Consider the following 14,768-nt stretch of genomic DNA (forward strand, 5'->3'; position numbering starts at 1 on the left):
CCTATTAAATAAATGGACTCACCTGGTTGACCATTCTCTGCGTCATAGAGTTGCTGCTGTTGAAGGACTGGTCAAAAGAAGTGGTAGCACCGAGTAGAGGGGGTGTTGGCGGTGTCTGAGGGGAAGGGGCGTGGTGGTTTGAGTTGAAGTTCGGGTTGCGCTGCGGGGGTTGCTGTTGCTGTGGCTGGCTTGTGGCTATGCTGGTGAGAATGGTTGAAGGTACGTAGCCGTACTGCCCGGAGGAGTTCCGAACCTTCCACCACTTGCGATTGTCCTCCAGAAGCTGCACAAGAAATTACATGGAAACATGAACACCAATGTTTTAGGGTGTAAGCCTTAATACATGTACATGTATGACATCAGGGGCCAATTTCATAGAGGTGCTTAAGCAAAAAATTTGGTTAAGCACGAAAATAGATTTTACACATGTTACTGTCCAAAATTTCATGCCATAAACATTGCTTGTGACTGGTATTGAGCTATTGTTTACTTAGCATAACAATTAAGTGGAGTTTTGGCCGGTACTCTGATTATACTAAGCATTGATTATTTTGCTTTAGCAGAATTTTGCGCATAAGCAGCTCTATGAAATTGGGCCAAGGCCTGATACTTCAAGGAGGCAAAGAAGGGTGCCCTTTACCAGGGGAGAAAATGCCTTGGTGCCCCTGCCCTTTCAAAAATGAAGCATACAGGCGTGTGACATGGAGTGTGACCACGGAAAACCCACCCAGTCAGGTAGGGGCTGTAAACCAAATCCACATAGTGCCCTGACGGAATTTGAACAGGGACTTTTGAGGTTGAAGGTCGGGAAAAGATTTCACCAACATGACCACCCTACGGCAAATCTTCACAGAAAGGTGGTATTGGCAAAAACAAAAAAATATTAAAGCAATTGGTGGTGACTGAAAGTGGGTGAGGTCGGCCGTCTCACAAATAAATGAACTTGGAAAACTCTGCTGTGAAGTAAACCTGCCTGGTGAAGGATTTAAAATCGTTATACAAATAGAATAATAGATGTTTGAAACAAGTTTACATCTTTAAGAAATTTAAAGGCAGTGGACACTATTGGTAATTGTCAAGGACTAGCCTTCATAGTTGGTGTATCTCAACATATGTATAAAATAACAAACCTGTGAAAATTTGAGCTCAATTGGTCATCGAACTTGCGAGATAATAATGAAAGACAAAATACCCTTGACACACGAAGTTGTGTGCGTTTAGATGGTTGATTTCGAGAGAACTTGAGGTCTCAAAATCAAATTCGTGGAAAATTACTTCTTTCTCGAAAACTATGCCACTTCAGAGGGAGCCGTTTCTCACAAAGTGTTTTACCATCAACCTCTCCCCATTACTCGTCACCAAGAAAGGTTTTATGCTTAATTTTTTTTGAGTAATTACCAATAGTGTCCACTGCCTTTAAGGTAAAATAACATAAAACTATGACATCTTAAAAACGGGACATTTCCTCACAAATCACAAGTTGTTCATACCTCTAGTTTCTCTCCAGACATGATGGTCAACTCTTTGACATTCCGAGCCACAAAGTCAAACATGGGTTTGACATAACCCTTGACCCCCGGTGGGAGGGGCGTGTTGTTGACCGGCTTAGGGGACACTTGAGGTGGGATGTCAGGACTTCTGAAATCAAAGACAAACAAAAAAACAAGTTTGGAATAGAATTTACAGCGACAAATTCAGTGAGATCCATCAGTGTCAATTGTTTTTTTAACATTTCAATTTTTTTCTGTTTTCTGCTTTGGATAAAATTAAAACAAGAAAAGAGATCCAATGAAAGCCATCATTGCCAACTGGTTTTTAATATTTCATTTCATGTAGCATAATAGACCTTATGCACATGACGTCATTTGAGTAGGGCGCCCTCACCTACAGGTCAAAAGAGGTCGCTCATTGGCCAATCCTGTGCGCCGCGCGTACAAAATCTGTTCCATTTCCACTATTTCATAATAAGTATACCACTAAGATGGTGGTACGATGACGTTAATTTGTAAGATCAAATTCAAAGTCATGCTTTCGATAAAATTACTAAGAGTAATCGCAGGCGATTGTTTTTTTTTGTGACATAAAAATCATAACTGGATCTGACCTCGAGGTGACTGGTCGCTGGTCTGACATCCCACTGCTGCTGCTGTTTCTCTTGTTTCCGTGGTAACCACCATCTGAATAATCCGAACCCTGCATGTATTAAAACAAATTACAAATAATGTGAAGTTGAATGTTGGTTTAGTTTGAAACCAAGATGTCACATGTACCCTCTGAACCCAAGCCATGAAACCACCCAACAAGTGATCCAACATATAAAATATGGGCATGGTATATTCTTGTCATACTTACGCTAGGAACGCGTTCCCTTAGCTCTCCCCGAGCCACTGCGGCTGCGTTCGCTGCCACTGCTGCATTCACGTCGAGGCTTGTGTGATGATCCGGCAGTCCAGGTGGTGCCCAGCCATCGTGGAAGTATGGTGTATAGCGGGGTACCGGTCTCTCTTTGGGCCACTCAGTTCTGCAAGTCATGAAATAAAGATAAACATTGTTTTAAAAATTTGCCAAATCATAATTATTTTGATGAAATGTCCATGCAGGAAGAGTATTCCGCAATGGGAAACTTTAGACTATCTGCCAATCACCAAGAGAGGGCGCTCTCCACCAGGTAATGTCAACAACTTAGGAATAGGAGAAGCATGAGTGACGGTCACTGACAGCAAATACCTTGTGTTTTGCGTGTTTTTGATTTTGTATTTAGATTTAGCCAAACTGTATTTTGTTTCTCATAACACAATGCCAGCATAAACCAAACTGTTCTGGAACAGGACGTACTGGACACGAGTTCCCCTATGAAAACAAGCGGTGTGCATGAGGTTTTGGGAGTGTTTCTTCTAGGGTAATTAGCAAAAATTCCAAAATGCTGACCTACCAAAAAATGAGAAGAAATTTGAAGTTTAATTGTATGACAATGTATTTGATTTAATCTTCAAGAGGCTGAGAGACTTCTAAATATTTTTTGAGTATTTTTTAATGTTTAGCATTTACCATTGTTTGCTATAGGAGTTGTGCACCCTTGCCTGGTAGGTCTGCTGCCCTCTAGTGGCAGAGCTTTCAAAAAGTCTCCCATTGGAAAACACAATAGGGGGATAACTCAGGGGCATTAATTCAAAAGTGACTTTAAGGCCAGTTTTCATTGGCATTAATTTTAAAAGTGATTACCCAAACCAATACGTTCCCTTTAAGCTGTTTGCAATATGGCAATTCCTTATGCTGGCGAGTTCAACAGGTTTCAACTGACTAACTTTTAAAAAAAACTTTAAAGGAGCACTTACGATGGAATCGTCCAAGCTCTACCGAGCGACCTCCACAGGTCAGCTTCACGAGACGTCAGACAGTTCTGCAGAATGTCAACAGCTTGTGGGGTCAGCAGCGGAGAGACGATGTTGGATGCCAGCTCGGTGCTCTGGCAACTCTTGATGATCAGATCTAGCGGGACCATGAGGAAGTGGATCAACTCTGGTGCGTTGGGGTCGTGGATATGATTCTTGAGCTTGGCCTGAGTGGAAGGAAGAAAGTAGTGGATTTAGTGGATCAAGATAGTGAAATACCTACAAAAATAAATAATTCTTTCGGTGGATCAACTCTGGTCGTGGATTTGATTCTTCATATTCAGTGGAGTTAGTGGATCAACTACAAAACGTTAGTGGATCAACATTTGCGCAAGAAACCAAAGAAATTAAGAAAATCCTGGTGCCAAGTCAAGTGGTATATTATGTGAGGCTGCAAGCATACAAAGCTAAAACTCATTTGAGATTGGCTATCAATTAGTGCAGAATTTTCTGCGACCACAAGCGACAGTTTTTCAGGGTGCGGCTATCATAATTTTTCTCTGATCCAAATATGTGTGACAAACTGAGGCTGTTAAGAAAAATAGTCTGGTTGCATTCTTTGCAATGAATCTTAGCATCCATTACTGCTATTGGATGCAGGGAACATAACCAAGATGGTCATCAATTTTAGTTTTGGTAGAGACTTACTAGTAGATTGAAGCAGAATTTGAACTTCTTGAAGCACTCGGTGTACTCGGACTCTGGCGGAGGGCGAGATCTGGCGAGGAGAAGCCCGTCACCAGGCTCACGTTTCTTGCTCTTGCGCGCCTTGCGTCTACGAACGAGCTCTGTGTAGGCTTCCGCTGCCTTCTGTAGGAGACCGATGAAGGCTTCAATCTCGTCGAAACAGTGGTTTAAAATCTCCTGAAATTCAAGATAAGGTACAATACATGTATTTGTAATACGGTCTTTGAGGTATGGAATTTGAGCATAGAAATACAACCCAGAGAACGCTGAGCTCGGCCACCCTCTTTTTTCGTCTGTGGACGCGGCGTATTGATACCGCGAGATATGCGTGTATGGCAAAATGAGCATCACGTGACACATGTGTATGGCAAAAAGGCAAGATGTCACACACATAGACCGTTTCTAGTGTATTCATTGGTCAATGATGACGTCACTGTATGGCAAAATATTTTGCCATTCTCGCGTAAAAAAATAAATACGCGCATCCAAAAAAATGGTCTCATAACGAAATGGCACGCACAATGAGACACTCAGCATTCTCCGGGTTATATTTCTATGGATTTGAGGCATTGCATGGTGAGGTAACGATGTATATTTGGTTTGTGGTAACACCAATTGTATATCTACTTGCTTGGTAGATTACATGTATGTTCGTTTAAGAGCTTGTCTAAATATATTTCTACTACTGCGGAGTATTTTCAGGATAATCATTGCTTAAACATCTTCAATCTTTTTTCTCAAAATTGTGGGTGGATGGGTCAAAAGAAATAGTTAGAAATAATTAGTGAAAAGGTGACATTTTAAAATCGACTCCAACTCACCACATCTCGTTCCGTTCTCATCGCCAGCATCTCCAAGGGCTCGTCGCTGTCTGATGCTCGCATCGGCAGAGACTTTGGGTACTGGAAACCACGATTAACCCCATTTCCAGCTGCTGCAAACATAAGTTTCATAGTTTCAGAAGAAAAACAAATTAGAGTATGTGAGAAGATCTAAAAAATAAAACAAACAGATCCAACATTTTTGTAGAGTGGTCTGCTGGCCAAATGGCAGACAAAACACCAGAGTCAAAATTCTCAAGTTTTCCCAATGGTTAGTTCAGTGTTAAATAAACATCCCTGTTTGTTTTGTTTGGTCTTTTCGGTGGTTCAGCCAATTTGAAAATTGTCACTTATTGCTTTCCCTACCAGGCTTCCTAGCTTCTACTGGTTTTGTCTACCACCACCACTAGAGGTTGTTTCTTACATGTACATGTATCTGCCCGGCAAGCCGGGTTCCTCAGTACATTGTAGTATTCTTCTTAAAGCCATTATAAACTTTCGGTAAACAGTATTGTCCAAGGCCCACACTTCGTGTACCACAACTTATATATAAAATAACAAACCTGTGAAAATTTAGGCTCAATCGGTCATCAGAGTCGGGAGAAATTAACGGGAAAACCCACCCTTGTTTCCCCACGTTTCGCCGTGTCATGACATGTGTTTAAAATGAATCCGTAGTTCTCGCTATCGAGAATTGATTTTGTTTTAATGTTTTATCAAAAAGTAAAGCATTTCATGGAATAATATTTCAAGATGAGTCTTTCACCATTACCTTCTGTAAACCCTGTAAATTATTTGTAAATCTGTGAACTTTTTCCTGTTTTTTCTGTTCCGAAAGTGTACATGTTTTTTTAATAATGGCTTTAAATCTTGTATTAATAACAATAATAATAAAGATTTGTGATGTGCATACATGTATATCCACCCTGCTTGGTGTTCAAGGCACAGTAAAAAAACAACAAAACGAAAAGAAAATAGATACAACTAAATTAATCCTCAAAAACTTGTCATATGATAACACATAAAGACAAGATGAAGTGATAAGATTCAGTGGTAGAGAGTTCTAGAGTTCTAAAGTTAAGCTTGCAAAAAAAACCTTCTGTATTGTTTGTTTTTTAGGTTCTTTGATCTACAAATTGTCAATGCTTTTATTTATGTTTGCTGGCAAATAAAATGAAGTGAAATATCAAGCCTTGCTATACCTTGTGCGATAGCAGCAGCTGCAGCGAATGCCGCCACCTTGTTACGGACGTTCCCCTCTGATGGGGGTTTGGGTGCAGGCTCATCAGGAGGGGGTGGGATGTACATCTGTCTGTCATCGTAGTGAGACGAGTTCCTGAGTTCTGTCTTCACCTCCGTCCTGTTGGGACAATCAAAGGAATAAACGTGTAAGTTAACTTCACTAATGTACATGTAGTAGACTTGAAAGGTAAGTCACATCTTTGGTCATTGTCAAAGACCTGGGGCCAATTTCATAGAGCTGCTTAAGCAAAAAAAATGCTTAAGCACGAAAATAGCTCGCTTGTTTTACACATGTTACTGGCCAAAATTTCATGCCGTATACATTGCTTGTGACTGGTACTCAGCTGTTGTTTACTTAGCATTACAATTGAGTGGAGTCTTGGCCGGTAATCTGATTTTACTAAGCAATGATTTTTTTGCTTAAGCAAAATTTTGTGCTTAAGCAGCTCTATGAAATTGGGCCCAGGTTGTTCACTTGGTGATTCCCAACATGTATAAAATAACTACTGTATCAAGTAGTATGAGGCCATGGCCAATTTCATAGAGCTGCTAAGCACAAACGTTTGCTTAGCATGAAATTTCTTCCTTGGATAAAAACAGGATTACCAACTAAATTTCCACGTTATTTTCAGGATAAGCAAACAACAGCTGAATACCAGTAACAAGCAATATGCAAAAATGGAAATTAAGTTGGTAATCCTGTTTTTATCAAGGAAGAAATTTCATGCTAAGCAAATATTCGTGCTTAGCAGCTCTATGAAATTGGGCCCTGGGTTCAAATTGTGGGGTCTGCCAATGTAGCGACACATTGCGTGACATGACATGTGATGTGTACCTGGGACGAAATGGCTCAGTACAGTGAACAGCATGTTGTTCAAGTACAGTGTATGTTACATACTCTTACAATGTTGGTAATTCACAATGTAATAGAGCTACTGTTAGCACTTAAAAAATTAATCATAATAATAGACAGTTCTTAATAAGCGCATAATACGTCGCCAGACACTAAGGCCTGAAGGCCAATTCAAGATGTGGGCTATCAATGTAAGGTTCCTACATGTATGCTAAACCCATTTACTGTCTGTAATTTTGCTTGTTTCAGCTAAACAAAGTTGTTAATTCAAAGGAATTTTGCCGGTGGCAACTACGCTTAATGTTTTTAATTAAACCATGAATATTGAAATTGTTTTGGCAGGGTTGGGAATGAAATATTTATGACACAAATATCCAGCAACTGAGGGACAAGTAATCTTTGCGCATGACAAGATATGCTTCTCCTCCAATAAAAAATTGAATCCAATTAAATTTGCCTGCAATAAAACCGTGTCCTGGTTCTGTATTGTTATTAACATTGGTGCTGGTACATCTAGACCACGTACACATGTACAATTGCTCCAATGTCATGACAATGCTGTGGTTTTTGTCTCATTGACAACTAACAGGCAGTGGACACTATTGGTAATTACTCAAAATATTTATTAGCATAAAACCTTACTTGGTAACGAGTAATGGGGAGAGGTTGTTGGTATAAAACATTGTGAGAAACGGCTCCCTCTGAAGTAATGTACATGTAGTTCTCGAGAAAGAAGTAATTTTCCACAAATTTGATTTCTAGACCTCAGCCTTGAGGTCTAGAAATCAAGCATCGGACAGCATACAACTTTGTGTGACAAGGGTGTTTATTCTTTCATTATTATCTCGCAACTTTGACGACCAATTGGGCTCAAATTTTCACAAGTTTGTTATTTTATGCATGTGGAGATACACCAAAAGAAGACTGGTCTTTGACAATTACCAATAGTGGCCAGTGTCTTTTAAGCTGTAAAAACCGAACGTTTAAACACCAGGGCCCAATTTCATGGAGCTGCTTAAGCAGAAAATATTGCTTAACAACTCTCTGCTAAAGCAGAAATGATCAGGATACCAATCACAAATGGTGCATGTGACATGGTAGTTTGACTGGTAACCTTATTCTGGTAAACATAACTTTGTTGTGCTTAGCATCTTTTTGTGCTTAGCAGCTCTCTGACATTGGGCCCTGATTTAAGTCAATTTTGTTTTGCATTTTTATAATGTGGAATGAAGTTTTTCCTAAGGCCAGGGTCCAGTTTAGTAGAGAGGTTGCTTATGCAGAAAATTTTACTCAACATTTTTTGAGCAGGCAAAACTTGGCAGAGTACCAGTTAAAGGTGCATGTGATATGGTATTTTGGCTGGCAATCTTAATCTGGTATTGATGTGCTTAGCTCCTATTTTTGATTAAAGCAACTCTATGAAAGTGGGTCCAGTTTCATTAGTAATTTAGGGCAGGTAGTTTGTTTGAGATGAGGTTAAAGGTCAAAGTTTGATATGGGGTCAAAGGTCACTGTACCTTGTTGTTCTCTTCCGTCTCCCTTGTGTATAATCAATGTTCCTTTGAAGCTCCTTGGCAATGACATCAGCCTGAATAAATGAATATATGAATGTATGAATGTCAATTAACCAGCACATTATTTGAATTACTTAATTTGAACTGGACTGCAGGGATTTTTGATTACACAATTTGTTTTGATGCACGTCGCCAGACACACAAGGCCTGAAGGCCAATTCAAGATGTGGGCTGATCAACTATTTTTCCCGGGAACGTTGCCACCTAGTCCCGAGGCTGAAACAGGGTGACCCCCTTTACAGTCCATACGGATGTAGGCTTGGGTATCATCCATCAGAAGCCTGGCTGGTAGAGCAGAAAGCACTACCTCCCCAACTTTCTGAAGCAATCATGGGTAAGTGTCTTGCTTTTAAGGACACAAGTGTCACTACCGGGACTCAAACCCACACTCTGCTGTTCAAACACTAGAGCTTGAGTCCGCTGCTCTTATCCGCGGGGCCAAGTCGCGACACCCTGGGTAGGGTGTGGTCAATGTTTTTCAATGGTTATTTTTACTTACAGGTACTTGGTCACACTGGAAGACGTATGTCTGTGGGTTTTTCTCGCCGACGAATTTGAACTGAATAACGAGAATACTGTTGTAGTTACACTGGTTGAGCTCTGCGGACACAAGGCTGATGTCATTCATTGGGAACCTCTCAATCTCACCCTAAAATGAAACGTAAAGATTTCAAAAGTTTGTTTTCGACATGACCAATATAATCTTATTTTATTTATTTATTTATTTATTTACTTATTTATTTATTTATTTATTTATTTTTCTCGGGGTGGGGGGGGGGGGATTTACCCATACATTGATGTGTGTTAGCACTGTATACTCAGTACTTCCCCCGAGTCCTGCGAACAAATATCACAGGCATGTTACTGAGGTGGGATTCGAACCTACGACCCATGAAAAACCCTTGAGCAGTGTCTTACCAACTAGACTACCAAGATTGCCGGTAGCTAGAGGCAGTTCAAATCCTGTTTTGACAGCGGGTTTTGGCAACAATTTAATCTTGCCTGCAGAATATGCCCTAGGCCCAATTTCATAAAGTCTGTAAGCATGAAAATTGCTTAGCACGGAAAAATCTTGCTTAAGCAGAAAATGGTTACCAGATAATAATGAAAGAAAAAACACCCTTGTCACACGAAGGTGTGCTTTCAAATGCTTGATTTCACTTCTTTCTCAAAAACTATGGCACTTCAGAGGGAGCCGTTTCTCACAATGTTTTATACCATTAACCTCTCCCTATTACTAGTTACCAAGTAAGTTTTATGCTAATAATTATTTTGAGTAATGACCAATAGTGTCCACTGCCTTTAAAATAAATATTTTCTGCCCTTCTATAACTTAACATACCCGTGAAGCCGCATCCACGATCATAATATCTCGATCGGCGACTTGAAGGAGAACAATTTGAGACCAGATCTGTCCCTTAGCGTCGAGCCTCTGCACCTTGCGTATCACATCCTCTACGGTAACTAAGCCTTCCTTACGGTCCATGGTAAATGTGCACAAATGCTGTCAAAGGAAAAGAAACACACATTAAGGTCGGAAAATCAATGTCTTTGAGCGGCCATGAGTGGCTTGTACAAAAATGCCCAGAGCAGCCACAAGTGGATTGTACCAAAAGGCCCATAGCCTAACAACCACCAAGCCTTCCTTACGGTCCATTGTGAATGTGCACAAATGCTGTCAAAGGAAAAGAAACACACATTAAGGCCTAGCTTGAAAATTAATGAGTCCTTTAATCCTTTAGCGACCACAGTGGCCGCGAATGTATCTGTATCTGTATTGGTCTCCATACAAACACCTGGTGAGGTTGTCGTCGTAAAATGGCTTCTAAACAAAATGCCCAAAAGCATCCATAAGCGCCATCAGGGCATGTTGACGTTTATTAAGATTTTGTTTCGTAATATTGAACAGAATCTTGAGCATTTCCAATATCTAACTGAGATAAAACAAAGGCATGTACTAGGATCAAAGCCGATTTGTCATCCAAAGTTCTCCGGGAACTGTTTAAACTTCTCTACTTGTTAAAGGGTATCTATGTACTTTTTCGTAACAAAAAACACAATGTCCACAGATTTACATTAAACTTACACAGTTTGAAGATAGTAGAAAGCTTCCCTTGAAAATTTACTTACTGAGGTGCTGTAGTTTTTGAGAAATGAGAAAAAGGAATAATTTTTGTCTCAGTTTTTAGCATGTAAAAAACGTATTAACCAGTTATGCTATGGTTTTGGCATAATATCAAAACTGGTTAAGGGAATTTTACATGCTAAAATAGTTTTGGTCTCATGAGGCGAAAATGATTTTGTGACTTGTTTTACTCATTTCTCAAAAACTACACAACCTTAGTTAGTAATATTTGAAGGGAAGCTTTCCACTATCATTCTCTTCAAACCCTGTAAGTTTAATGTAAATCTGTGGACATTTTGACAAAGTACCCGAATCCTTTAAAGGAACATTACAGAACTGGTTTTTGCTAACAAAACAGTTGCTGTCAGTGTAAGCACTTTATGTAATCCACCATAAACATAAACTGACAAACCTGTAGAAGTTTGGGATCGATCGGCCAGCTGGGTCACGAGAGAATAGTGAAAAACCGATTACAAATTTTGCATTGCATCGATGCCAAAACAAAAATGAATAAAACGCTCACTGTGCGATAAACTCCAAACGCGAAGTTAGATTATTTACTTCTCATCAAATATGACATTTCAGACAGAAATATTTCAAGGGATGTTTTCTACTATCATCATCATTAGACCGTGTAAGTTTTATGTAAATCTGTGATCTTCACGATTTTTGTTTCTTACCAATTCTGTAACGTTCCTTTAAGTTCAATAATATGTTTTCAAAGTATCCTACCTCAATAGGGAACCTCTTCTGCTGCACATACACATCAATCTGTGGATTCCTCTCCGGCTCCATCGACGGGTCCCTCTTCAACTCCCGCCTCGGCCCGTCTCTCGGCCCCTCCCTGCTCACCTCCCTCTGGAGTTCTCTAGGAGGCAGCTCGTTCCTCGGCATCCTCTGGTTTCTGTAGATCGGACCGCCGGGGTCCCGCTGCCCGGGGACGCCCATCTGGGGGTCCATCGGGGGTCTGTGGACGTCAGCGCGAACTGCGATGCGTGGGTCGTCTCTGGGGTCGCCGTAGGCTTGGCTGTTGTTGTATTGACCTAATGAGGGAAATGTTTTAAACCTATTATATTAAATAATCATAATAGTGGCTCCTTATGCTGTTATTGTATTGATCTGGGCTGGGGACATTTTTGAAACCTATTATGGGGATATACAGTAACGACATAATGCAGGGCTAAAGTCCTCCATCAATTGCATGCCGTGTTGTTTAAACAGGTGTGAAGGTTTTATGCAATAAAGATCCTCATACAGAAAAGATGAAATGAATCAAAAAGTGTGTCACTTTTCTACAATTATGCAATAAAGATCCTCATCCAGCAAAGATTAAATTAATCAAAAAGTGTGTCACTTTTCTACAATTATGCAATAAAGATCCTCATCCAGCAAAGATTAAATTAATCAAAAAGTGTGTCACTTTTCTACAACTATGCAATAAAGATCCTCATACAGAAAAGATGAAATTAATCAAAAAGTGTGTCACTTTTCTACAATTATGCAATAAAGATCCTCATACAGCAAAGATGAAATGAATCAAAAAGTGTGTCACTTTTCTACAATTATGCAATAAAGATCCTCATACAGCAAAGATTAAATTAATCAAAAAGGTGTGTCACTTTTCTACAATTATGCAATAAAGATCCTCATACAGAAAAGATGAAATTAATCAAAAAGTGTGTCCCTCTTCTACAATCACATCAGCAGTTTTCCTATATGTTGTGAATTTAACATGGTCGGCCATTTTTGACTCCCAAAATTGGCCGACCATGTTTCTCTTCGCAACATGAAGGGAAAAACAAGCAGTTCTGAATCATGTTTGTGTGGATAATTATGTTCTACTTTTAAATTATCTATCTAACCATTTGCATTTTATAACAAATGGTTCCACACGCTTTCAAAGACCAACTCGACCGATCCAAGGCAATGTGTTCCTTTAAGACTTTTGGGAGTGACTAAAGAAAAGTTTTCAACAACTTTGTTATCTTCTTACAGTATTATAAGAACACCATTTTCGGCAGTGTAATATGAATTTTTGCCTCCAAAGTCAAGCCCTGTGTAGAATTATGTTTTTAAATGGAAACTATTCTACTATCAGATCACATAATTTATTATTTACCATTTGAAGGTCGGCTTGGGCCATTGGAGTTTCTGAAGGGACCAGCAGGGCCAGGTCCATACCCGTTGCTCATAGCGAGTCTGTCTATTCCGTTCATACCACTACAAGAACAAAAACAAAAGTTTGGTTAGGAAGACACTTTAAGTAAATAGTAAACTTGCGGGTACAACCACCTGTAAATTTCTTTTGTGAGAGTGTTGGCTCTACAAAGAGCCGGTGTGGTCTCAACGTTTCGAACAGTAAACTCTGCTCATCTTCGCAAAAGTTAGGTTAGTTGTAGGATGTCATGGCCGAGCAGTTTACAATGTAATTGTTGAGCATCGGATTCAAGTTCTGGTTGGGTAGTCATCACAGTGTGGGTTCAAATCCCAGTCATGACACTTGTGTCATTGAGCAAGATGCTTTATACTATAGTTGCTTCTCTCCACCCAGGGGTATAAATGAGTACCTGCAAAGGTAGAGGTTGATATTGTATTTGAAAATTGTTGTTATTATTATTAAAGGCAGTGGACACTATTGGTAATTGTCAAAATCCAGTCTTCTCATTCGGTGTATCTCAACATATACATAAAATAACAAACATGTGAAAATTTGAGCTCAATCGGTCATCGAAGTTGCAAGATAACAATGCAAGAAAAAACACCCTTGTCACACGAAGTTGTGTGCTTTCTGATGCTCGATTTCGAGACCTCACATTCTAAACTTAAGGTCTCGAAATCAAATTCGTGGAAAATTACTTCTTGCTCGAAAACTACGTCACTTCAGAGCTGTTTCTCACCATGTTTTATACTATCAACCTCTCCCCATTACTCGTAATCAAGAAAGGTTTTATGATGATAATTATTTTGAGTAATAACCAATAGTGTCCACTGCCTTTAAGTAAATATTATTAATGAGAATAACTTACTTGTTTGAAGCGTTTGAATGACTGTAAGCTTGTTCACCGTAGTGGTCTTGCACCCCGACCGGGATAGGCATGGTGACCACGCCAGACAAGGTATGGGGTGCTGACTTTCTATCTCTCCTTGTTTCACTGGTTGCTACTTGATGCTAGAACCTGCAGTTACAAAAAAAAAATAAAAAAAAAATTTTTTGTGAGACTGGAGAGAGTTGTCAAAGAAGAATTCTGTTTGCAGAAATCTGTCCGCATACTATGTAATGAGGTCAAACTAAATCAGTCATTTGTCGGAAATATCAATAGGAAGAAACAAGACATAACAGGCCAACTTGAGAAAAATTTTCTCTCTTGGAGAAAACAGCGCCCCACAAAACTTTGGCGTACGCAAGTACATGTAGTTTCCCTAGAAATATGTTACTAGTTTCTCACTCACAGAAAACATTTTCGAACACACTGACAAATGCAACGAAATGCCTGAGTTACTGCTGTTTTGTTCCCACTCCTACATTACAAAGCAAGAATGCAATGGTGTTATGTTCCAATGTAACTGATATAAACAATGGCTTCTACATTTCCACAGGTGTTTTTATTAAAGGAACACGTTGCCTTGGATCAGTCGAGTTGGTCTTTGAAAAGCGTTTTGTGACCGTTTGTTATAAAATGCATATGGTTAGATAGATGATGTAAAAGTAGAATACAATGATCTACACAAATATGCCTCGAAATAGCGTGGTTTTCTTTTTACCTCGTCAACTAACACGGTCGGCCATTTATGGGAGTCAAAATTTTGACTCCCATAAATGGCAGACCGTAATAGTTCGCGACGTAAAAAGAAAACCATGCAATTTTGAGAGATACGTACTACTTGTGTGGATCATTATATTCTACTTTTAAAACATCTTTCTAACCATATACATTTCATAACAAACGGTTTCAAACGCTTTTTATAAACCAACTCGTCCGATCCAAGGCACGGTTCCTTTAATCACATGTAAGACTATTCCAATAAAAATGCTGGTTTCTTTCACTTAATAATGAAACTGATCTCATCATGTCA

At 39.5% G+C, this 14,768-nt stretch overlaps 1 protein-coding gene across 7 annotated transcripts in view; it reads right to left on the reverse strand.

Annotated features, from left to right (window-relative positions):
* Positions 1 to 14,768, reverse strand: part of LOC139942567 (epidermal growth factor receptor kinase substrate 8-like) — a 62,315-nt gene that overhangs the window by 12,045 nt on the left and 35,502 nt on the right. For 6 of the 7 annotated variants that reach the window (XM_071939416.1, XM_071939417.1, XM_071939410.1 and 3 more), the window contains 14 exons: positions 13,721 to 13,870; positions 12,814 to 12,914; positions 11,427 to 11,737; positions 9,912 to 10,073; positions 9,069 to 9,218; positions 8,513 to 8,583; positions 6,103 to 6,260; positions 4,901 to 5,013; positions 4,041 to 4,256; positions 3,336 to 3,559; positions 2,353 to 2,521; positions 2,105 to 2,193; positions 1,491 to 1,638; positions 23 to 283 (listed from right to left, as the gene is read on the reverse strand). In XM_071939416.1, the coding sequence (XP_071795517.1) occupies positions 23 to 283; positions 1,491 to 1,638; positions 2,105 to 2,193; positions 2,353 to 2,521; positions 3,336 to 3,559; positions 4,041 to 4,256; positions 4,901 to 5,013; positions 6,103 to 6,260; positions 8,513 to 8,583; positions 9,069 to 9,218; positions 9,912 to 10,073; positions 11,427 to 11,737; positions 12,814 to 12,914; positions 13,721 to 13,791 (2,244 nt within the window). In that variant the 5' untranslated portion in view covers positions 13,792 to 13,870. The remainder of the gene's footprint in view (positions 1 to 22; positions 284 to 1,490; positions 1,639 to 2,104; positions 2,194 to 2,352; positions 2,522 to 3,335; positions 3,560 to 4,040; positions 4,257 to 4,900; positions 5,014 to 6,102; positions 6,261 to 8,512; positions 8,584 to 9,068; positions 9,219 to 9,911; positions 10,074 to 11,426; positions 11,738 to 12,813; positions 12,915 to 13,720; positions 13,871 to 14,768) is intronic. The other variant, XM_071939415.1, reaches the window with a different exon arrangement.

This window comes from Asterias amurensis, chromosome 10 (assembly GCF_032118995.1).
Source record: "Asterias amurensis chromosome 10, ASM3211899v1".
NCBI classification, from domain to species: Eukaryota; Metazoa; Echinodermata; class Asteroidea; order Forcipulatida; family Asteriidae; genus Asterias; species Asterias amurensis.